This window comes from Oncorhynchus kisutch, linkage group LG4, assembly GCF_002021735.2.
Source record: "Oncorhynchus kisutch isolate 150728-3 linkage group LG4, Okis_V2, whole genome shotgun sequence".
In the NCBI taxonomy this organism is placed as follows: Eukaryota; Metazoa; Chordata; class Actinopteri; order Salmoniformes; family Salmonidae; genus Oncorhynchus; species Oncorhynchus kisutch.
The window spans coordinates 26503883-26526372 of NC_034177.2; the positions used below are offsets into that span (position 1 = coordinate 26503883).

The window sequence follows — 22490 nt, forward strand, 5'->3', positions numbered from 1 at the left end:
CAGTCAATTTAGTGTATGTAAACTTCTGACCCACTGGAATTGTGATACAGTGAATTATAAGTGAAATAATCTGTCTGTAAACAATTGTTGGAAAAATGACTTGTGTCATGCACAAAGTAAATGTCCTAACCAACTTGCCACAACTATAGTTTGTTAACAAGAAATTTGGTGAGTGGTTGAAAAACAAGTTTTAATGACTCCAACCTAAGTGTATTGTAATGAGACAGCAGGGAGTAGGTCTCGAACCCGAGGTCCGGAGCGCTATCGACTGTGCCGCAAAAGCATGCTCATGCCACAGCGTCGATTTCCTTGCTTATAAAGCCAGGGTCGTTACACTACTCCCTCTTTTCAAAGAGCGCGAGGACGCGACTCTACGGCTTACTGGAACGCGCTCACCGGCCAAGCACACGCACTGTCGTGGATGCGAGGTCCAATCACTTCTGACACCAATGTCATGAAACAGGCAGGGAGCAGGTATCGAACCTTCGACCTTCTAGCCCGAGGTCCGACGCGCTATCGACTGTACCGCAAAGGCATGCTCGTGGGGCGTGGTCGAGTTCCGCGCTCATAAACCCAGGGTCGTTACAGTATGTAAACTTCTGACTACACAAAAAAAATGTGATTAAGGGTATTGTGTGTAGATGGTTGATAAAAATATATATTTAATCTATTATGAATTCAGGCTGTAACATAACAAAATCTGGAATAAATCAAGGTGTATCAATACTCTCTGAATGCACTGTAAGATCCTTGGACCTTAAAGAGTAACGTTCGGCTCGTCTACATTCGTTAATAGTACATTTTTGGGCTACGCCAAACAGTACCTATCATGTAACGGGTAATGGAGAATCACTTTAGCCTGCACAAATCCTTTGTAAGAGTATCCAAGCAGGAGCACATGGCAGGTAAAGGTAGGTATCAATGTTTCATTAATACTGTACAGGTCCCTTGATTATAAATTATTCACAAACCTTTAAGTAGACAGCAAGAAAAATAACATACATTTTAGGAAATGGTAAAGAAAAGCTTCATTGCGTTAATCACAGTGTAACACATGGACCTACACATACATACACAGCCATTTTTATTTTATTTCTACTTTTCATATTTAATTACTGTGTTTCCATTACAGAATAATACGTGGTTTAGTAGCCCAAGTGAATGCAGAGTGTGGTAGATTAAGCCCACAAATAGAGCAGAATACTATATTAGCTGCTACTGTTAGGATACTGTAGAGATTTTGTCATGACGCCTTGTTCAACTATTGGCGCATTCAACCAGTAGCGCATTCATGCCCTTGTGCGCCGCTCTCGTAAGAAACTATTTCAACAACTGTGCGCGGGCCCGAGACCGGTGAGTACTAGGACTACAGGCGTCTCGTCTCTCGAGGACAGCCGAATGTGGAAAACACTATAGCTAACGAGCGAAGGACGGTACAATTGGAGCGGGATCCCTTGTGGATTACGTCGCGGTGGCTAGCTATCTACAATATTAAAAGGATATTTACACCAAGGTAAGGGGTGCAAATGAGTGCGGATGTTTTACCGGGTTGTAGTCGAAAAACAACACCGCTGCTAGGCTGAAGTAGTTAGAATAATTTAGCTAGCAAGTTCAGCTAACTTGGTTAGCTAAATTACTCGACGTCGTTGGCCGGATAATATAGCTGGTGAACTAGCTAACATTACTGTGTAGATAGCCACTGTATGTGGCTGGTTATGTGATTATTTCTTTCACCACAGAGTAGGCCTTGTACATCGCTACAGTAACTAACTCTCCGACCTAACGTTAGCTAGCTAGTTAGCTATTGTTAGCTAGCTGACTACTACCTAGCCTTGGCAAAAACATAATAATAAAAAAACAAGCTTTGGCTACATTCGGATAGGCCGCGCTCGAGCCACTAACGTTATTAAACAACTAACGTTAGCTGACTCCCATCATGACCATGCCCTACCAAAATTGTCTGTCTACTCATGCCATTTGTCGAATTTGTCAGCTAACCTTAAGGTAATCTACGCAGCAAGTGAGAATTGAGGTATTGCTATCTATTTTTCTGCTAGTTACTATAACGATTAAAATATGCTTTATTGATTTGTTTACGTTGTACGCTAACTAGCGTTTGCAATGGGGATGACATCGTCCCATCATTTTGCTTACAGAATCTGGGCCTCCATAGCTAGTTAGTTGAATATACCTTGCAACCTTCCACGTGTTTGCTAATGGACTGTTTTTAAATGTCTGTTGGCGATGGTATTGTCAGAAACTCTAACATGAATGGGCGCGTTCCAGTCGGATTGTAGACGAGCTGAGCTAGTGGCAATCAGATGTGGCAGGGGTAGTAGAATTTCTGTAAATGTTATATTCCTTATCCCATGTTTCTCAGTTGACAAGTCTTCAACTCATAGTAGTAAGACGATGTTTTGTAGTTCCAACATTATTTAATGCAGTTATACTTAGGCTATATTCTGCATGATATTCTGCATGATTTCATATAGAGCTATTGCCCAGTCTAATACCTGAGATTGGAGAACATCTTACAATTGAAATGTATGTAAAAATAATCAAATTAAGACTCTTAAGATATTACAAACGAGGTGCAACAGCAGCTGCTTAAATAAATTCTGTAACGCTCCTACGTCTTGCTGGAAAGCTTAGTTTAGTAGCCATCACTCGCAAAACAATGCAATTTGCAGGTTTGTGCCTTAAATGGCTGCTGCTTTTAATCTAAAATGAAGAATGTAACAGGCTACTTCATCGAGTTATACATGTCAACTTACTTGCAAGGAAAATGGTCTCCCTAATGAGCTATTTGAAAATTGAGCTGCTAGCTCTTGTATCTATGTTGTGATTAGTTAGCACAACTCTGCAAGTTGTTTTACTGATTCGCCATGACTGGACGTAACTGTGCACAGCATCCATCTCAGGTCCATTAACAGCTACAACCGAGAACCATGGTCTTTTATGTTTGATTTACTTCGCCTAAGCATAACCTTATTTTTAGGACTACCATTTCAGAGCTCTGTTGGTGGGGTTGCACAGAAACAATTAATCAGACTTCCAATATTGGTGTGTTAGGGCTGGCCTGGGTTTTAATAAAATGTAATTGCTGACTGCCTGGTTCATGAATGTAGTAGTCTGTCCTTTGTCACTGCCTGACTTGCTGGCAACAGCACATGCATAGTGAATCAAACATGGTAAACCCCACATAGTGACAGCCCTGTGTCTCTAGCTGCAGTAATTCCAGTTTGGTGACACTCAGGCAGTGAGGTCATTCTTATCCTTTACAAAGCATGACTAGTCACTTGACTAGCTCTCTCTGCCTCTTCAGTTCTCTCCATCTTAATCAGTATCCCTCTCTCCTGCAGCATAGATTGAACATGATATTAGGCGTGTGTGTGTTTTGCAGAGGAGCACGGCTGTATATGGATGTTTGAAGATGGGTGTTTCTGCCTTCAGATTCTAACCCTCAACATACCTTCTCCGTGGCAAAACATCAGCTACTGCTGATAATGCTGTTCTGTTCAGGCCGATTTGGATGCTCTGCCCAGGCTGCTCTTGTCTACCAGGATGTTAAGTGACTAAATCGTCTGTTCATGGGAGTAAACTCACTATAAGTAAATTTGTGTGTGTATATATAGTAAAACTACTGTTATATATTTTTTGCAGTTGAAATGTGAGAGCTAGGCAAGGGCTACGCTATCTGTTGTGAATTTCTCCATCCTGAAACTGTTTGGCCAAATCAAATTTTATTGGTCACATACGTGTTTAGCATATGTTATTGCGGATATAGCGAAATGCTTGTGCTTCTAGTTCCGACAGTGTAGCAATATCTAACAAGTAATATCTAACAATTTCACAAATACCTAATGCACATAAATCTAAGGAAGGGAATTAAGAATATATAAAAATATGGATGAGCAATGTCAGAGCGGCATAGGCTAAAATACAGTAGAATAGTATAGATTACAGTACATGCATATGAGATGAGTAATGCAGGACATGGAAACACTATTAAACGTGACTAGTGTTCCATTTATTGAAGTGGCCAATGATTTCAAGTCTATGTAGGCAGCAGCCTCTCTGCGCTAGTGATGGCTGTTTAACGGTCTGTTGGCCTTGAGATACAAGCTGTTTTTCAGTCTCTCAGTTCCAGCTTTGATGCACCTGTACTGACCTCGCCTGCTGGATGATAGTGGGGTGAATGATCTTTTTGACCTTTCTGTGACATCGGGTGCTGTAGGTGTCCTGGAGGGCCGGTAGTTTTCCCCCGGTGATGCGTTTAGCAGACCGCACCACCCTTTGGAGAGCCCTGCGGTTGTGGGTGGTGCAGTTGCCGTACCAGGCGGTGATGCAGCCCAACAGGATGCTCTCAATTGTGCATCTGTAAAACGTTGAGGGTTTTAGGTGACAAGACACATTTCTTCAACCTCCTGAGCTGTCTTCCCAACACTGTCTGTGTGGGTGGACCATTTCAGTTTGTCAGTGATATGTACGCCAAGGAACTTGAAGCTTTCCACCTTTTCCTGTTGATGTGGATCGGGGGATACTCCCTCTGCTGTTTCCTGAAGTCCACGATCATCTCCTTTGTTTTATTGACGTTGAGTGAGCAGTTATTTTCCTGGCACCACACTCCCAGAGCCCTCACCACCCCCCTGTAGGCTGTTTCGTCATTGTTGGTAATCAAGTCTACTACTGTTGTGTCGTCTGCAAACCTCAATGTTTGAATTGGAGGCATGCATGGCCACGCAGTCATGGGTGAACAGGGAGTACAGGAGGGGTCTGAGCACTCGTCCTTGTGGGGCCCCAGTGTTGCGGATCAGTAAAATTGAGGTGTTGTTACCTACCGTCACCACCTGGGGGCGGCCTGCCAGGAAGTCCAGAACCCAATTACACAGGGCTGGGTTCAGGCCCAGGGCCTTGAGCTTGATGATGAGCTTGGAGGGTGCTATGGTGTCGAATGCTGAGCTATAGTCAATGAACAGCATTCTTACATAGGTATGCCTCTTGTCCAGATGGGATAGGGCAGTGTGATTGTGATTGCATCGTCTGTGGACCTATTGGGGCGGTAAGCAAATTGAAGTGGGTCTAGGGTGGCAGGTAAGGTGGAGGTGATATGATCCTTGACTAGTCTCTCAAAGCACTTCATGATGACAGAAGTGAGTGCTATGGGGTGATAGCCATTTAGTTCAGTTACCTTTGCATTCTTGGGTACATGTGGGGACAGCAGACTGGGATAGGGAGAGATTGAACATGTCTGTAAACACGCCAGCTGGTCTGCGCGTGCTCTCAGGACGCGGCTAGGGATGCCATCTGGGCTGGCAGCCTTGCGAGGGTTAACACTTTTAAATGTCTTACACAAGTCGGCCACAAAGAAGGAGAACCCACAGTCCTTGGTATCTGCCCGCGTGGTGGCACTATGTTATCCTCAAAGCGGGCAAAGAAGGTGTTTAGCTTGTCCAAAAGCAAGACGTCTGTGTCCACGACGTGGCCTTTTGTAGTCCGTGATTGTCTGTAGACCCTGCCACAAATGTCTTGTCTGAGCCGTTGAATTGAGACTCCACTTTGTTTCTATACTGACGTTTTGCCTGTTTGATTGCCTTGCGGAGGGAATGACTACTGTTTTTATTCTGCCATATTCCCAGTCACCCTGCCTTGGTTAAATGTGGTGGTTCGTGCTTTCAGTTTTGTGCGAATGCTGCCATCCTATCCACGGTTTCTGGTAGGCTATGTTTTAATAGTTACAGTGGGTACAGCATCTCCTATACACTTCTTGATAAACTCCGTAACCGTGTGTGTGTGTGTGTGTGTGTGTGTATATACATCAATATTATTCTCTGAAGCTACCCGGAACATATCCCAGTCCGCGTGATCAATCTTGAGGCGTTGATTCCGATTGGTCAGACCAGATTTGAATAATCCTTAGCACGGGTACTTCCTGTTTTGAGTTTCTGCCTATAGGAAGGGAGGAGCAAAATGGAGTCGTGATCAGATTTGCTGAAAGGAGGGCAGGGGAGGGCCTTGTATGTATCCCAGAAGTTGGAATAACAATGGCTGTTTTTCCAGCACGAGTGCTACAGTCAATATGCTGGTAGAATTTAGGTAGTCTTTTTCTCAAATTTGCTTTGTTAAAATCCCCAGCTACAATAAATACAGCCTCAGGATATATGGTTTCCAGTTTGCATTGTCCAGTGAAGTTCCTTGAGGGCAGTCGTGGTATCGGCTTGAGGGGGGATATACACGGCTGTGATGTTATCTTATGTCTGCAATCCCGTTAACGGGAGCGATATGGCAACAGCCAGTGAACGCCTATTTCAAAACATCAAAAATCTCATAATTAAAATTCCTCAAACATACATACCATGTATGTATGTTTAAAGCTAATCATGTTGTTAATCCCACCACAGTGTCCGGTTTCAAATATGCTTTACAGCAATAGCCATAGAAAAACACAGCCATTTTTTCAGAAAAAGGTTTTCCAGCTAGAGTCACAAACCACAAATAGAGAGAAAATGAATCACTAACGTTTGATCATCTTCATCAGATGACCCTCATAGGACTTCATGTTACACAATACATGTATGTTTTGTTTGATAAAGTTCATATTTATCAAAATATGAGTTTACATTGGCGCGTTACATTCACTAGTTCCAAAAACATCCAGTGATTTTGCATAGCCACATCATTCAACAGAAATACTCATCATAAATGTAGATGATAATACAAGTTATACACATGGAATTATAGATATACCTCTCCTTAATGCAACCGCTGTGTCAGATTTCAAAAAAACTTTACTGAAAAACAAACCCATGCAATAATCTGAGACTGCGCTCAGAAGTAAAAGTCACAATAGCCGCAACGATGGCGTCAACATAAACAAGAAATTACATGATAAATATTCCCGTACCATTGATCTACATCAGAAAGGAATCCCAGGTCCACAATAAATGTTTGTTTTTGTTCAATGATATGTTATTTATGTCCAAATACCTTCATTTGTTAGCGTGTTTGGTATACATATCCAAACGCTCATTCTGGTCAGCATTATATCGGACAATAACTTTAAAAGTTATATTACAGGTCGAAGAAACATTTAAAACTAAGTACAGAATCAATCATTAGGATGTTTTTAACGATAGCTTCAATAAAGTTCCAACCGGAGTATTCCTTCGTGTCTTCAAGAGCAATGGAATGCAAGTGAATACCATGAGGAATGCACGTGATCAGAAAATGGCTGACGGCCAGACACCTGATACATTCTGCTCTCATTCACTCCCACAACACCATAGAAGTTTCATTCAAATTTCTATTGATGGTTGACATCTAGTGGAACCCCTAGGCAGTGCAACATCATGAATATCTCAAGGGGATTTCATTGGGGACTCTGGTGAATATATACAAAGCTCAGATTTCTCACTTCCTGTTTTGATTTCTCCCCAGGATTTTGCCTACCATATGAGTTCTGTTATACTCAGACATCATTCAAACATTTTTAGAAACTTTAGAGTATCTTCTATATAATACTAATAATAATAATATGCATATATTAGCAACTGAGACGGAGGAGCAGGCTGTTTACTTTGGGCAACTTATTCATCCAAGCTACTCAATACTGCCCCCCCCCCAGCCATAAGAAGATAACCAAAGAGAATTCTCTTGGGAGATAATATTGTCGGCATTTGAGGTATTCTTGAAATGGGCATGATCCAATTGACTCAAAAACCAAAAATACATCTACGTTTATTTTCTTTCATTATGGTTGGTTTGTCAAAGTTAGCAGGCTAACTCATTGATCCTGCTTTGTAGTATACCCGTTTAATTTTTTTTATTTCCATTTTGAGGAGAGTTGGTTTTTCTTTGGGAAGGTAGATGATTGCATGTGCTTGTTTTATGAGGTGGAGGAATGGTTTGTCACTGCAACTGTTTATCCTTCATGGACGGTGTTTCCATGGATTAATTTAAGAGTGAAAGTAGGCCCCTCTCTCTTCTGATCAGACTTTACTCCTATTCCTTTATCAGCCAAAGTGTTACGTCTGTCTGTCTTTATTGTTGTGTTCTTTGTGGTAGACCGATGGTACATTTCCCCCGGGGAACCTGTTTTGCATCCTGCTGGTCGAGTTCTATGCATTCTGTCCCTTTGCAGGTGTCTGTCTAGATTTGATGTAAATGTTGACACTTCTCATTCATGGGAATTCAGTCCCCCCCCCCTGCCCTCCTCTAACAATATGCTTGACAAAGGTTTTTTAGTCATGTTCTTACCAAATCAAGATGTAGGCTATATCCAAATTACTGTAGCTGTGGCTTTAAGACATTATACTTTAAGAGCAACCATAAGAGCTACCCTTTTGCATGCTGCTGCTACTGTTTATATGCTCTTTATATGCTCTGTCTGGTGCCTGCCTGAGTAACCTTTTGTTCACCAGTCTGTTGCAGGATACCAAAGAATATCCAGCTGCTTTTAGTAGGAATACCTCTGTCTGTGTAATAGCCTTCAAATGTTAATCAGGGAGGAGGGGAAAGGGCAGTGAATGGATCTTCTGTCTAGTCTATTGTCAGTTTATTAGTATCGTTAGGTTGGTAATGAGGTCTGTATAGAATAGATCGTTGCTGTTCTAGCATTCTGTAAGGTCATGCCATATCTGTTGCTGAAAAATATTTTGTGACATGGTATAAGTTGGATGGTCTGAAATATTGAGAGACAAAAGGCCTGATGATAAACAAATACAGCCATAAGCCTGTCAAATGGTGACTAGTGATATTTGTCTTTTACCTGGACTTTGTGGGCTGTTAACTTTGGCCATGGTGCTGACTATTCTTTTTATTTTATTTGATGATTTACTTTCACTTTGCTCTCACAGATAGGCCATGCCTCATGGGAAGTCTATTTTGGATTTGATTGGATACAGCAGTTACCATTTAGAGTACACAAGTAGTGGACATGTAAGTTATGGTGGGGTGTCTGTTAAGAGGGTAAGTATGGAGTATTTTTTTGGTATCCACTCTGAAAGTGCTTTGCATTTCATGTATAGTCTGACTTTTTTTGTGTTTTGGGGTGTTCACTCCACTGTGAAGCTGCTATGGGTTCGGAGGTCAGAGTGTATTTAACAGTAGTTGTGTTTTCAGACTCTTACCCTCTCCAGTCTCTTGTCTAGTCCACGTGGTCAGAGGAAGGAAGGGAGCAGAGAGGCAGGAAGGAAGGTGTCAGCCATGCTGGAGGTGGAGCTGCCAGAGCAGGCAGACTGTAATCTGAGAAGGGCTGAGCCCAGGAGAAGGGGCCTCACACCTCAGGAGAGTGAGGGAGAATGTGAGCATACTCTCTCCAGTCTGTTGGTCTCCTTAGCCTACAGGGAGCAGCAGCGACCCTCTGTCGGATCCGTTGCATAGACTGTGTAGATCCCTCTAGAGGGACTGCTCTGTGGTGCTCAGCCAGGATTGTCGATCTCTTTCACCCAGCTGCCTGCCTGGGAGTTCCCTCTCTCTGCCTGGAGCAGCTGCCTTCTTGACTGGATCTGGATCAACCAGAGGATGCAGGGAGGGTACTTACACCAGGGCTCAACTACGCTTTCAGAAGGAGAAAAACACTGCCAGTGTTTCCTTAGCTTCCTCTTCAATGTTCTCCCTTTCTTTCCCTCTCTCCCTGGTTGGGCTGCCTGCCTGCTGCCAAAGCTGACTGCTTCCCAAGCTGCCTGCTAGGCTCTGGGAGCTGGATATACTTGTGTAACATTCCTGAATTACAGCAACGTGTTTTTGGGTCTCTGTTCGCCCCCACCCTCGGGTCCTCCACACTTTCTTGGCCTTTTCCTGGGCTGCACTTTAAAGAGGATTTTTGGATTCTAGCCTCCTGCTCCCTCTGCTGTGGTGGTGAAAGAAGAGCCTGGATCAGTGTATTTCTGTGTGTTCTCTCTTTGGCTCTGTATGAGGCTTCCATCCCTCCAAGGTGTCTGTCCATGGACTCTCAGGCTCTGATAGAAGTAGTACATCTGTGTTTTCAGATGGGGGTTTAGGCAGAGACCCAAAGGAGGGGGGGGGGGGGGGGACCGGAAAGGAGCGGCCCTCTGTTATGGGCTGTTTTGTTTCTATGGAAAAAACGCAATGAAGAGTTCCCTCACTCTCTCCCTATGTCGGGCAGAGCTAATGTGCAGCCTGTGAACTCATGGAAGGGGGTGCTCAAGCTCTTCACATGCATAGCCACTAGAACAGCCAACAACCCCAAAGGTAAGAAGTCCTATTTGCACTCTGTGGCTCATAAATGCCCCACTGCTAATTTTCAGTGGGGAAAAATGTCTGTTGGAATGGAATGTTTGCCCTTTCCCATGCTCCTCCTATACCTGGGGTGCAACTGTGGCGTCATAAATACCTACAGGTGTTCACTTCTGTCCTGACATTTGGCTTTGTTTTCTGCAAAGTACTGCAGATTCTAATTGATTGTGTGTGTGCAGGATCGTGAGAGAGACGACATGAGTGGACAACAAATAAAGGCATGTTTGTGTTGAGAAGAAATGTTTTTTTCAACACTCATGGTTGCCAACTCTCATTCTGTCTCCCTCTGTTCAGATGTAGGCTGTTACGTCACTTTATTGGACTGCTTTAAAGTGGTTGTGTGTGTGGAGGGCACAGAGCACAGGCAGACAGTGTGTGTTTGGTAGTAAACAGCAGCAGGAGTTTACAGTAAGGAGGCAGGGCAGGAGGAGACTCGCCCGACTCTTCTAGTCCACACTAACTCAAAGCCAGATGCCTACATGGAGGAGGCTGCTGATGCACATGATAGTGTTATGTTTTGGGTTTAGCCTGCATCTGCTAGTTTCTGGTGCTCCTTACCGGCTGTCATCTTCAATAAGTCATATTTTAACGGGCTAGTGATGAGAATTCATGGTTTTACACAAAAACACGATTCAACAAATGGGTTAGACCGGGGTAGCCAGATGTTAAAACTACAAATCTGACATGAGTTCGGTGCAGAGATTTGGGTCAATAATAATATATGCCATTTGACACAGACTCTTTTACCCAAAGCGGATTACAGTCATGCGTGCAAACATTTGACACATGGGAATCGAACCTACTGTCCTGCCGTTGAAAGCACCATTCTCTACCAAGTCTGCCAACTGAGCTACAGAAGACCACAATCAGGACCTCGATCCAGGGATGCAAACTTGTCGCTTTCCGGCATCCATGTGAATGGGGGGGGGTTGTTGTCTCATATCAATCAGTGGCTGAGGCTCTGGACTGAGCACATTTAACTTTAACTTGAACTTATTAGAAAAGTAGTTATTGCACTCGTTGCTCAATTCATGAATAGAATGTATTTCCTGAATCTTTCTGAAGTACCTCCTGATTTCTGTCTGCCTATCTGTTGTTGTGTAGCCAGTTAGCATGCCTAAACAGTCATTTCTAAAGGCTTTCCCAATTAAATGTTTACTGCAAAGTAGCATGTCAGCTTTATCATGATTTGTATCAATCGGTTGAGCATATTTGATTTGTAAACTCTCCAATCACATGAAACACTGTTACAAGAACCGCCACAAACACCTTTATCTTAATACAATGGTATCTTGTTGGTGTGCAATTGATTTTAAAGGGCAACTATGCCCTGTGTGTTTTAAGCATGGTTGTGGCTTTATGGAATTCGGCAAATAATCTACGTAGTGCGCTATATATTCCTGTCTGGGGAGACATTTCATGATCAACCTTCAACCCAGACCAAAGAACCCAACTCTCACTACTAGGACACTTTTCTCTCGTTATTGTGGTTTAGAAAATTGGGAGTATTGTGATTTTAATCAAATGTGTATTGTGTACTTGTTGTTCTCCAGAATATTTTTTTTAAATTGCGCTTTACACTGGTTTCCATGCACATTTGGTTTGTCACTTTGTGGGCACTTACCAGTTTGCATCCTTGTCAATCAGTTGACTGATTTTGTAAAGTAATTTCTATGTTCGTGTCAGGTAGCGAGGATATTTAGCAAGGTCTAGCCCAAGTTGTTGTAATGTGATAGCAGGCCTAAATGCTAGTGGATGGTGTAAAAACGTAAGTGCCTCTGAATTTTCGATGGAACATTCTTAAATATTTAAAGGTAGTTCTAAGGGAAAGACTGAAGGGGGAAATCGATGCTTCATGTAATATACTTTGCATTAGTGTTGTTAACCCATTGCATGATGGAAGCTGTGGTTTTTCAGCAGAATCTTTGATGGGCCAAGAGAGCTCAGTATTAGCACTTGTCTCAGAGAGAACTGCCGTAGCCATGACGTTTTCTTTCCTCGGCTCACTGGTTAACACTGCATTTGTATTGGCTGAAGTTTGAGCAGGTCCCAGTCCCCAACACATGTCCACCTTCAGTGTATACTATAGCTAGAACTGTTGCCCATGACCAGCCCTGAGTGGTTGCCCAGCAGAGAACAGAAGGTGGCCTTATGGGCCTTCACAGAACTGCGACTTCAGTGATGCTGATTGGTGTGTTTCTATGGAGACCTCGGCTCCGTTTGACTCTATTTCTTGTCTTGTTTTTACTCCACTAGTTAACCTCTATTTTCTCTCTCCCCTTTCAGAGGTCCCCACATTTCAAGAGAAGAAGAAAGCCTTATTTGGGAATCTTATGGACGAAGGCAAGCAACATTTTCTTTCTCGTGTGTGTCCGTGTGAGTGAGATCTGTATGAGAGAGCTGTGTTTTTGGGTTAACGCAGGGAAAGTGACTTGGTTGGTAAAACAGGTGTTTGGGGGATTGGTATTTTATTGGGATCCCCATTAGGTGTTGCGAAGCAGCAGCTACTCTTCCTGGGGTCCACAATGTACAGGTCATCTAATGAAGGCCCAGTGAGCTACCACCTTCAGCTGGTTTAGTAATCGACTCCTCTCCATGTGGAGGGACATTTTGAGCTACTCCTTCTCGTGTGGCCGATAATGGCCGATTTCAAGTTTTCATAACAAACGGAAATCGGTTTGGCCGATATCTTCTTATTTTTTTCCCCCACCTTTTATTTAATCTTTATTTAACCAGGCAAGTCAGTTACGATCAAATTCTTATTTTCAATGACGGCCTAGGAACGGTGGGTTAACTGCCTTGTTCAGGGGCAGAACGACAGATTTTTACCTTGTCAGCTCGGGGATTCAATCTTGCAACCTTACAGTTAACTAGTCCAACGCTCGAACCACCTGCCTCTCATTGCACTCCACGAGGAGCCTGCCTGTTACGCGAATTCAGTAAGCCAGGGTAAATTGCTAGCTAGCATTAAACTTATCTTTATAAAAAACAGTCAATCAATCATAATCACTAATTAACTACACATGGTTGATATTACTAGTTTATCTAGCGTGTCCTGCGTTGCATATAATCTATGCGGTGCATATTCGCGAAAAAGGACTCCAAGGTGTACCTATCCATAAACATCAATGCCTTTTCTTAAAATCAATACACAGAAGTATATATTTTTAAACCTGCATATTTAGCTAAAATAAATCCAGGTTTGCAGGCATTATTAACCATGTGAAATTGTGTCACTTCTCTTGCGTTCATTGTACGCAGAGTCAGGGTGTATGCAACAGTTTGGGCCACCTAATTTGCCAGAATTTTACGTAATTATGACAATATTGAAAGTTGTGCAATGTAACAGGAATATTTAGACTTATTGATGCCATCCTTTAGATTAAATACGGAACGGTTCCGTATTTCACTGAAAGAATAAACGTCTTGTTTTCGAAATGAACGTTTCCGGATTCGACCACATTAATGACCTATGGCTCGTGTTATTATGTTATAATTAAGTCTATGATTTGATAGAGCAGTCTGACTGAGCGATGGTAGGCACCAGCAGGCTCGTAAGCATTCATTCAAATGACACTTTTTTGCGTTTTGCCAGCAGCTCTTTGCTGTGCTTCAAGTATTGCGCTGTTTATGACTTCAAGCCCATCAACTCCCGAGATTAGGCTGGTGTAACTGATGTGAAATGGCTAGCAAGTTAGCGGGGTGCAGGCTAATAGCGTTTCAAATGTCACTCGCTCTGAGACTTGGAGTAGTTATTCCCCTTGCTCTTCATAGGTAATGCTGCTTCGAGGGTGGCTGTTGTCGATGTGTTCCTGGTTCGAGCCCAGGTAGGGGCGAGGAGAGGGACGGAAGCTATACGTTACACTGGCAATACTAAAGTGCCTATAAGAACATCCAATAGTCAAAGGTATATGAAATACAAATGGTATAGAGAGCGAGAGTCCTATAATAACTACAACCTAAAACTTCTTACCTGGGAATATGGAAGACTCATGTTAAAAGGAACCACCAGCTTTCATATGTTCTCATGTTCTGAGCAAGGAACTTAAATGTTAGCTTTCTTTCATGGCACATATTGCACTTTTACTTTCTTCTCCAAAACCTTGTTTTTGCATTATTTAAACCAAATTGAACATATTTCATTATTTATTTGAGGCTAAATTGATTTTATTGATGTATTATATTAAGTTAAAATAAGTGTTCATTCAGTATTGTTGTCATTATTACAACCAAAAATTGGCCGATTTAATCGGTATCGGCTTTTTTTGGTCCTCCAAAAATCGGTACTGGCGTTGAAAAATCATAATCGGTCGATCTCTAGAATGAACACTTAATTTTAGCTTAATATTATAAATGAAATAATTTTAGTCTCAAATAAATAATGAAACATGTTTGGTTTTAATTATGCAAAAACACAGTGTTGGAGAAGCACGTAAAAGTAAAAAAGCTAACTAAGTTCCTCGCTCAGAACATGAGAACATATGAAAGCTGGTGGTTCCTTTTAACATGAGTCTTCAATATTCCCAGTTAAGAAGTTTTAGGTTGTAGTTATTATAGGACTATTTCTCTCTATACCATTTGTATCTCATATACCTTTGACTATTGGATGTTCTTATAGGACCTATAGGATTGCCAGCCTAATCTCGGGAAGTTGATAGCCTTGAAGTCATAAACAGCGCTGTGCTTCAAGCATTGTGAAGAGCTGCTGGTAAATGCAGGAAAGTGCTGTTTGAATGAATGCTTACTAGCCTGCTGCCACTGCTCAGACTGCTCTATCAAATATCAAATCATAGACTTAATTATAATAAACACACAGAAATAGGTAGGTAGGTCATTAATATGGTCAAATCTGGAAACTATAATTTTGAAAACAAAACTTTTATTCTTTCAGTGAAATACGGAACCGTTCCGGGTGGCATCCATAAGTCTAAATATTGCTGTTATGTCATAATTCTGGAAAATTTAATTATGGTCTTTGTTAGGAAGAAATGGTCTTCACACAGTTTGCAACGGGCCAGGTGGCCCAAACTGCTGCATATACCCTGACTGCTTGCACAGAACGCAAGAGAAGTGACACAATTTCCCTAGTTAATGTTGCCTGCTAACATTAATTTATTTTAGCTAAATATGCAGGTTTAAAAATATATATACTTGTGTATTGATTTTAAGAAAGCCGATGTTTATGGTTAGGTACATTGGTGCGACGACAGCGCAAATGCGCTTGTTAAATCATCACCCGTTTGGCGATGTTGGCTGTGATTCGATGATAAATTAACAGGCACCGCATTGATTATTTGCAATGCAGGACAAGCTAGTTAAACTAGTAATATCATCAACCCTGTGTAGTTAACTAGTGATTATGTGAAGATTGTTTTTAGAAGATAAGTTTAATGCTAGCTAGCAACTTACCTTGGCTCCTTGCTTGCTGCGTAACAGGTGGTCAGCCTGCCGCGCAGTCTTGTAATCCGCCCTAATTAATTGGCCATGCTGACCTCTTATGTAAACACGTTTCTCATGACAATAAAGCCACTAATTGCTTATGTTTGAGTCTTTCGGGTGGCATAAGAACACTGCATAAGCCATGGCAAAATGTATATAATTGCAGGAAAATTGGCTCTGTTCCTCTAAAACCGTGCCACAAGCCCACTACCAGGCTGACTTTGTCACTGGTGCTTTAGAAAAAATCCTAGGGGGAAGCACTAGATCTCTTGAAGTGATTCTGTACAACTGCCTGTGTTCCAGTGTGAAGACATGGCCTCGAGTTTCCACTTGTAACCGCACCACAAGTCAGCCCATCCTAGGACACTGACCACAGTCGACACATACAGTTCTGACTGCTCACCCAGTCCTACCAGAGCCTGAGGTAGCCTACTCCACTGAGTTTAAATACCACCTCTTTCCAGTAAAAGTAATTCTGCCCTCTTAACCATAAGAAAATTATAATTAGGGGGTGCATATATAGTTCTGTTTCTCTGTATGTACAAGTGGATAACCTGTACAGGTGTGGGGTGGGAAATGAAAATGTGTTATTTGCAATTCCCACTCCCCCTGAGACACCCTCAGGGCATCCTTCATAGACTCAAATTAAGCATCCAAATTAAATCTAGAATCAACTTCCTATTTTGCAAAACAAAGCCTCCTTCACTCGTGCTGCCAAACATACATACCCTATGTAAAGCTGACTATCCTACCGATCCTTGACTTCGGCGATGTCATTTTACAAAATGGCCTCCAACACTCTACTCAGCAATTGGATGCAGTCTATCACAGTGCCATCCATTTTGTAAACAAAGCCCCATATTACTACCCACCACTGCGACCTGTATGCTCTCGTTGGCTGGCCCTCACTACATATTCGTCGCCAAACCCACTGGCTCCAAGTCATCTAAGTCTTTGCTAGGTAAAGCCCCGCCTTATCTCAGCTCACTGGCCACTATAGCAACACCCACCCATAGCACGCGCTCAGCAGGTATATTTCACTGGTCATCCCCAAAGCCAACACTTACTTTGTCAGCCTTTCCTTCCAGTTTTCTGCTGCCAATGACTGGAATGAATTGCAAAAATCGCTGGAGACTCATATCTCCCCCTCTAAATTTAAGCATCAGCTGTCAGAGCTGCTTACCGATGGCTGTGTACAGGTACAGTAAATCTGTAAATAGCACAGCCAACTATCTCATCCCCATATTGTTATTTATCCTCTTGCTCTTTTGCACCCCAGTTTCTCTACTTGCAAATCATCTGCACATCTATCACTCCATTCTAAATTGTAATTATTTTGCCTCTATGGCCTATTTATTGCCTTACCTCCCTAGTTTTCTACATTTGCACACACTGTACATAGATTTTTCTATTGTGTTATTGACTGTACGATTGTGATGCAGTACTTGACATGGACTGAAATACATTCCGGTACTGTTTTTATATTTTGGTACAGGAGCTCCACAATACTTTCGCGCAAATGTTTTACTGCTTGAGCTTGTAGAATATTTTGAGGTGCTGGTATTCGGCTCCGGTGAACTCCTGCTCAAGTCGAGCACTGTTATGGCACAAGACCTGGCTGTTTTGGGTGTTTATTGGGAGGTTAATTTCCACTATTTTTGATGAAACTGCTTTGATTTGATCTCTACAGTAACCTCCGTTCACCTGCTCCCTCACTCTGGCCTGTACACCCTGGTTCAAAATCATAAACATCTTCTCTTCAGTAGGAGAAACACTCATGTCACCTGTTCCTTCTATGATCTTCACTGCAGGCACACTAATGAGCATACTCTCAGAGCAGTGATGATTATGCTCATTATTGCACCAGTCCCATGGCTGCCTGCATCCAGCAGGGACCCAGGAGGGCCAAGCAGCAGGCAGACAGACTGGGATGAGGGTGTAGAGTAGGTTGCTGGTACCAATGCCTCCAGTTGACAAACAAAACTAAAGAGCTGTCTGCATCTCCCTCCCTGCTGCATTGGAGCACACCACTGCCCACATGCAGGCTGCAGAAGCAACACACACACAAACACTCTGTTGCTGTCACTGCAGACTTCCTGCTAAGGGGCTCGCTCACGCCAGCATATATATTGTACCTCATACCGACACTAACCGCCCAGGGTTAGAGTTATCAGGGATCCTTGGGACGTCCCTAGCCTTAAAGGTATACTTCAGGATTTTGGCAATGAGGCCTTTTGTATGTCTGTGTCCAGTATTCCCTTTTATTAACCCTAACTCTAACCCAGGGCTTTATGCTGAACTTTTTTTTTTTTATACAAGGAGCACATGTTGAAAAATTTAGGAGCACAATGAAAAATATTTCATGTAACAAGCTGTTTTCTTTATAGTAATGGTGCATGCATGACGGTCTTGAATCCGCGCTCAGTGTATTCTCCATGGCACTGGGGCTGCGGTACAGTGATGTAATCATTGCAACAATGATCATTTATCGTTTTTTTGGGGTGCACTGGTGCTCTTAAATAAAAATATTTAGGCACATAGGTGAGAGAAACTGTAGAGCCCTGCCCAAACCCTTACCGTAACCATTTTAAAGATCAACTTAATGGGGCAGGGACGTGACAACAATCCCAGATAGCAAGGACCAGACTATAGCCACCAAGTGCAACTCTGCCATCTGAACAAGATGTGTTCTTAGCTTGTTATTTTTTAAATTTATTTTTAGGTCTGCTAGTCTTGGCCTTGTTGTTCTGTGCTAATTTAGTCCACAGTTGTTGCTTGTGTGTCCAGAGCTGCTCGCTAGGAGGCCTATAAATAGGTAGAGCTTTATCAGAGCAGATGTGTTTACAGGCAGGCTCAATGACACCTACACGCACAGCCCTGCTGCCCAGTCTGCCCCTCTCTTCCTCTCCTCCACTCTCCCTTTCTGTGCTTCCTACAGTTTCAGTGAACTACCTCCATTTTGGCTGGACCACAGTGCCCCCATCATAGCTGTCTTCCTGCCCACCTCCCAGTCTCTGAGCTGTACAATGTGCTACGGCTTTGGGTTATATAAAGAAACAGCAGTAGCAGCAGGGCCAGGGGTGGGTCACACCCAGCTCCTGCCAGGCGGCCCAGGGAAAATCCATCCCTCCCTCCTGTTCCCATCGGTGGGCCGTCCCATCCACAAAGCCCTCAACCACAGCAAGCCCTCAACCCTCAACCACAGCATGTTGCCATGGGAACAGCTGACAGGAAGCAAGCTAGCCCTCTGCTCTGCTCTCACAACCATCCCAATTTTTTAACCTTTAAAATCTGTGTCGCTCTCCCAAACCCATAATAGCTCCTCCAAGCTGTCTGCTTGCCCTGCGCTGGTCAGACTTTATCAGAACAAATGGACAGATAGGTGTATCACAGAGCCTCCAGGCTGACCCCCAGAGAGAGGGAGGGGAGATACTCATCAGTGTAGAGGGCTGCCTGCCCTGAGGCCCCAACCAGGCCCACTGTACTGCAGCTGTGCTGGGAGAGGAACATTGCTATCAGTGAATACATCTCTTTAGAGGCCCTGAGGCCTAGCTCTATGTTAATTTACATGGCAGGGGTCTCTGCATGGAGGAGACATGCTCTAGATTTCATCTTCGTCTGCCTCTCTGTTACAGCGATCTCCATGACTTTGTTAGTCTGGTATTCATTGATCATAGTCCATGTGATCTATATGCCTCATGTACTTTATGTGCCCTTCTCTGTTTTTATACCATATTGCCTACGTGACCTGGTAAGTCTCCATGAGAGGCTTGACATTTGTCTTCACATTCCCCCACTACTATCACCTATTTTAGTGTTCTCACCAAATGTCTAGTTCAGTTATTCGCCCAGTGTGTCTCTAACCCCTGTGTTTCTCGACAGAAATGAGTCGCCAGACCGCCACAGCGCTGCCAACAGGAACCTCCAAGTGCGCCCCCTCCCAGCGCATCCCCACCCTGTCCGGCACTACAGCCTCTAACAGCGACCTGGCCAGCCTGTTTGAGTGCCCTGTCTGCTTCGACTATGTGCTGCCCCCCATCCTGCAGTGCCAGAGCGGCCACCTGGTCTGCAGCAACTGCCGTCCCAAGCTCACCTGCTGCCCCACCTGTCGGGGCCCGCTGGGCTCCATCCGGAACCTGGCCATGGAGAAGGTGGCCAACTCTGTGCTGTTCCCCTGCAAGTATGCGTCGTCGGGCTGTGAGGTAACGCTGCCCCACACAGACAAGGCGGAGCACGAGGAGCTGTGTGAGTTCCGGCCATACTCCTGCCCCTGCCCAGGGGCCTCCTGTAAGTGGCAGGGCTCGTTGGACGCGGTAATGCCCCACCTCATGCACCAGCACAAATCCATCACCACGCTGCAGGGCGAGGACATCGTGTTCCTGGCTACAGACATTAACCTGCCTGGAGCAGTGGACTGGGTCATGATGCAGTCCTGCTTTGGTTTCCACTTCATGCTGGTCCTGGAGAAGCAGGAGAAATACGACGGCCACCAGCAGTTCTTTGCCATTGTGCAGCTAATCGGCACGCGGAAGCAGGCAGAGAACTTTGCCTACCGCCTGGAGCTCAACGGGCACCGGCGACGGCTCACCTGGGAGGCCACGCCCCGTTCCATCCACGAGGGCATTGCCACGGCCATTATGAACAGCGACTGCCTGGTGTTTGACACCTCCATCGCGCAGCTGTTCGCTGAGAACGGGAACCTGGGCATCAATGTCACCATATCCATGTGCTGAGGACTGTCAGGTGGACAGCCACTAACACACACATGCATACAGACACACATATACACACTCCACACAGGAAACCTGGGTTTGGAGAGCAGCAGGGTGTAAGTGTTGTCCCAAGGAACCTGTTGCCATTGTAAATTGTGGTTTAGAACTTTCACAGATTGGTAAGAGCTTGATGCAAACAATGGAACTCTATCCCTGGGATTAAATTTTAGGCTTCAATACAATATTCGTTCAATATTTAAAGGTAAGTTTTTCTGAGGATAATCCACCAATGCCCTTCAACCCAGAGCACACCTATGGAGTGAACACTTCAACAGGTGGGGGCTCAGTTTTGTGGTCCATCTTTGCAGAGGGAAGCTGGCAGAAGTGTTACAGATAGTGAGAGACGGAGTGGGTGGACTCAATTTGAGGGAGGGTGGGGCATCAAAAACAATGGCAAATGTTTTTATTTTTTATATATTGCATTTCAGTTGAGTCGAAGTGAAATGAACTATTAATGTTTTTGATTTTTAATTATGTTGTCCTTTTTCCCCTCCTTGGATGAGAAGGTCCTAGTACTGTGTGCTCGGACATTGGCTGAAAAGCTAGTTTGGTCTCTCTGGAGTCCAACGGTTTCAGCCTAAACCACTGAATATCTGACCAGGGGTGTATTCGTTACTCCAATTCTGTTGCAAAACATTTTGTCTGTTGCAAAGCGTTTTACAACTAAAACAAGAGTTTCTATTGGACAAATTCAGGTAGGTCCTGAATGAATACACCCCAGGAATGAGGACAGTTTCTACAGTTATAATATCGTTATTATTAAATGGAGATTGTTATCCTTTTTGTAATGACTTTTAATGAATGAAAAAGGCTGTACCCTTGTGGCTAATCTTTCAGTGTTTGTAGATCAATTGTGTCGTTCTTTCGAAAACTTCAATGTATTTTATTTTATTTTGTAAGTTAGTTTTCGCTCGTCGTTTGTCCGTCTTTGTCTAAATTCTGTTTGTGAGTGGGTGTAGCAATGCCAAACATCTCTGTGGATACATAGTACTGTTGCTGGTCCCCATCTCTTAATTGTCTTGTTTTATTTTGTCATTTAAATAAATCTCTTTTTCATACCTTGTGCAATTTCTCCATCCCTGTGATTTGCTATAGGCAATAACAGCATTATTTATTGGCAGGGATTTACTCCAACCACGGAATTATCATTCTAGTTAAGCACTTTATACTCATCAGATGGCTTTAATCATATAGGCATGCATGAGTGCACTGCTGATCACAAAGGTTTGTGTGCTGTGGGGTGCATTGTTGATTATGGTACATTGTGCGTGCATGTGTTTCTCAGTCCTATCCAGCCCCGTGGAGGCTGGGGTGTCTGTGTTCTGGCCTAGTGAATGAAGGGTTAGCTCTGTAGGACCATAATTACCAGAGGCCCCCAGGACGCCCTGGGGACTTTGGCACCCAGCCAGCTACACTCCACTTTGATCACTAACTGGTATCTGCTATTCTAGTGTGTTGCTGTATGAGGTGCAGAGTAGTGGTTCCCGTGGTGATTTACAGCACAGGGTAGTTTCCTTGTAATGAGGTCATAGATGAGGCCTTATTTTCCCTGCCCTGAGGAAGTTTGGTCTGTTACGCAGACTTTCAGGGTGGATTATTTAATCCTTGCTCAGATTTAAATGGCAAATCTGTCTGTAGAATCAGCCTCGGGCCAGCTGACTACATCTGAGCACAGCTTAAACACAACCTGTTCCAGATGCACTAATCACAATTTCCTTCACCCCAATCCCTGAAACTTACAATTGTGTTTAATATTAACAGTAGGCTACTATTGTCTGCAGTTTTGTTTCTAGTCATATATTTTGGTAGTATCTCCTGTTGGGCCCAGTGGAAGGCATGTAGATGTTGGAGGTAGCAGGCAGGCTGTGGTGGCGCTTGTCTTGGCTCATCATCGTAGAACTAAGTGGGTGGTGGTCAGAATGATGATCCACACCCTCCCTGCTGTTGCTGAGGCAGCTGCATAGTTTTCTGCTGATTCTCAACCACATTCAACAGAGTACGTATTTTAATTGAAATTCCTTA

The 22490-nt window shown here is 43.6% G+C and overlaps 1 protein-coding gene across 3 annotated transcripts; it reads left to right on the forward strand.

Annotated features, from left to right (window-relative positions):
* Nucleotides 1–737: 737 nt before the first annotated feature.
* On the forward strand, nucleotides 738–21531 carry LOC109889311 (E3 ubiquitin-protein ligase Siah1). 3 transcript variants are annotated; one of them, XM_020480653.2, is made up of 3 exons: nucleotides 738–911; nucleotides 12544–12600; nucleotides 19579–21531. In XM_020480653.2, exons 1-3 carry the CDS (start codon nucleotides 842–844, stop codon nucleotides 20427–20429), a joined length of 978 nt encoding a protein of 325 aa, XP_020336242.1. In that variant the 5' UTR covers nucleotides 738–841; the 3' UTR covers nucleotides 20430–21531. The 3 variants fall into 3 exon arrangements, with proteins under 3 accessions (XP_020336242.1, XP_020336243.1, XP_031678571.1); XM_020480654.2 differs by lacking the exon at nucleotides 738–911 and adding an exon at nucleotides 1239–1513; XM_031822711.1 differs by lacking the exon at nucleotides 738–911 and adding an exon at nucleotides 9246–10212.
* Nucleotides 21532–22490: the final 959 nt, after the last annotated feature.

What these genes read in the sequence shown, in the direction of transcription:
- LOC109889311 (XM_031822711.1), top strand. Translation starts at nt 10,116, where the DNA reads ATGTCGGGCAGAGCTAATGTGCAGCCTGTGAACTCATGGAAGGGGGTG. An exon ending in AACAGCCAACAACCCCAAAG is followed by an intron (nt 10,213 to 12,543) that starts GTAAGAAGTCCT and finishes CTCCCCTTTCAG; the next exon opens with AGGTCCCCACATTTCAAGAG. An exon ending in TGGGAATCTTATGGACGAAG is followed by an intron (nt 12,601 to 19,578) that starts GCAAGCAACATT and finishes GTTTCTCGACAG; the next exon opens with AAATGAGTCGCCAGACCGCC.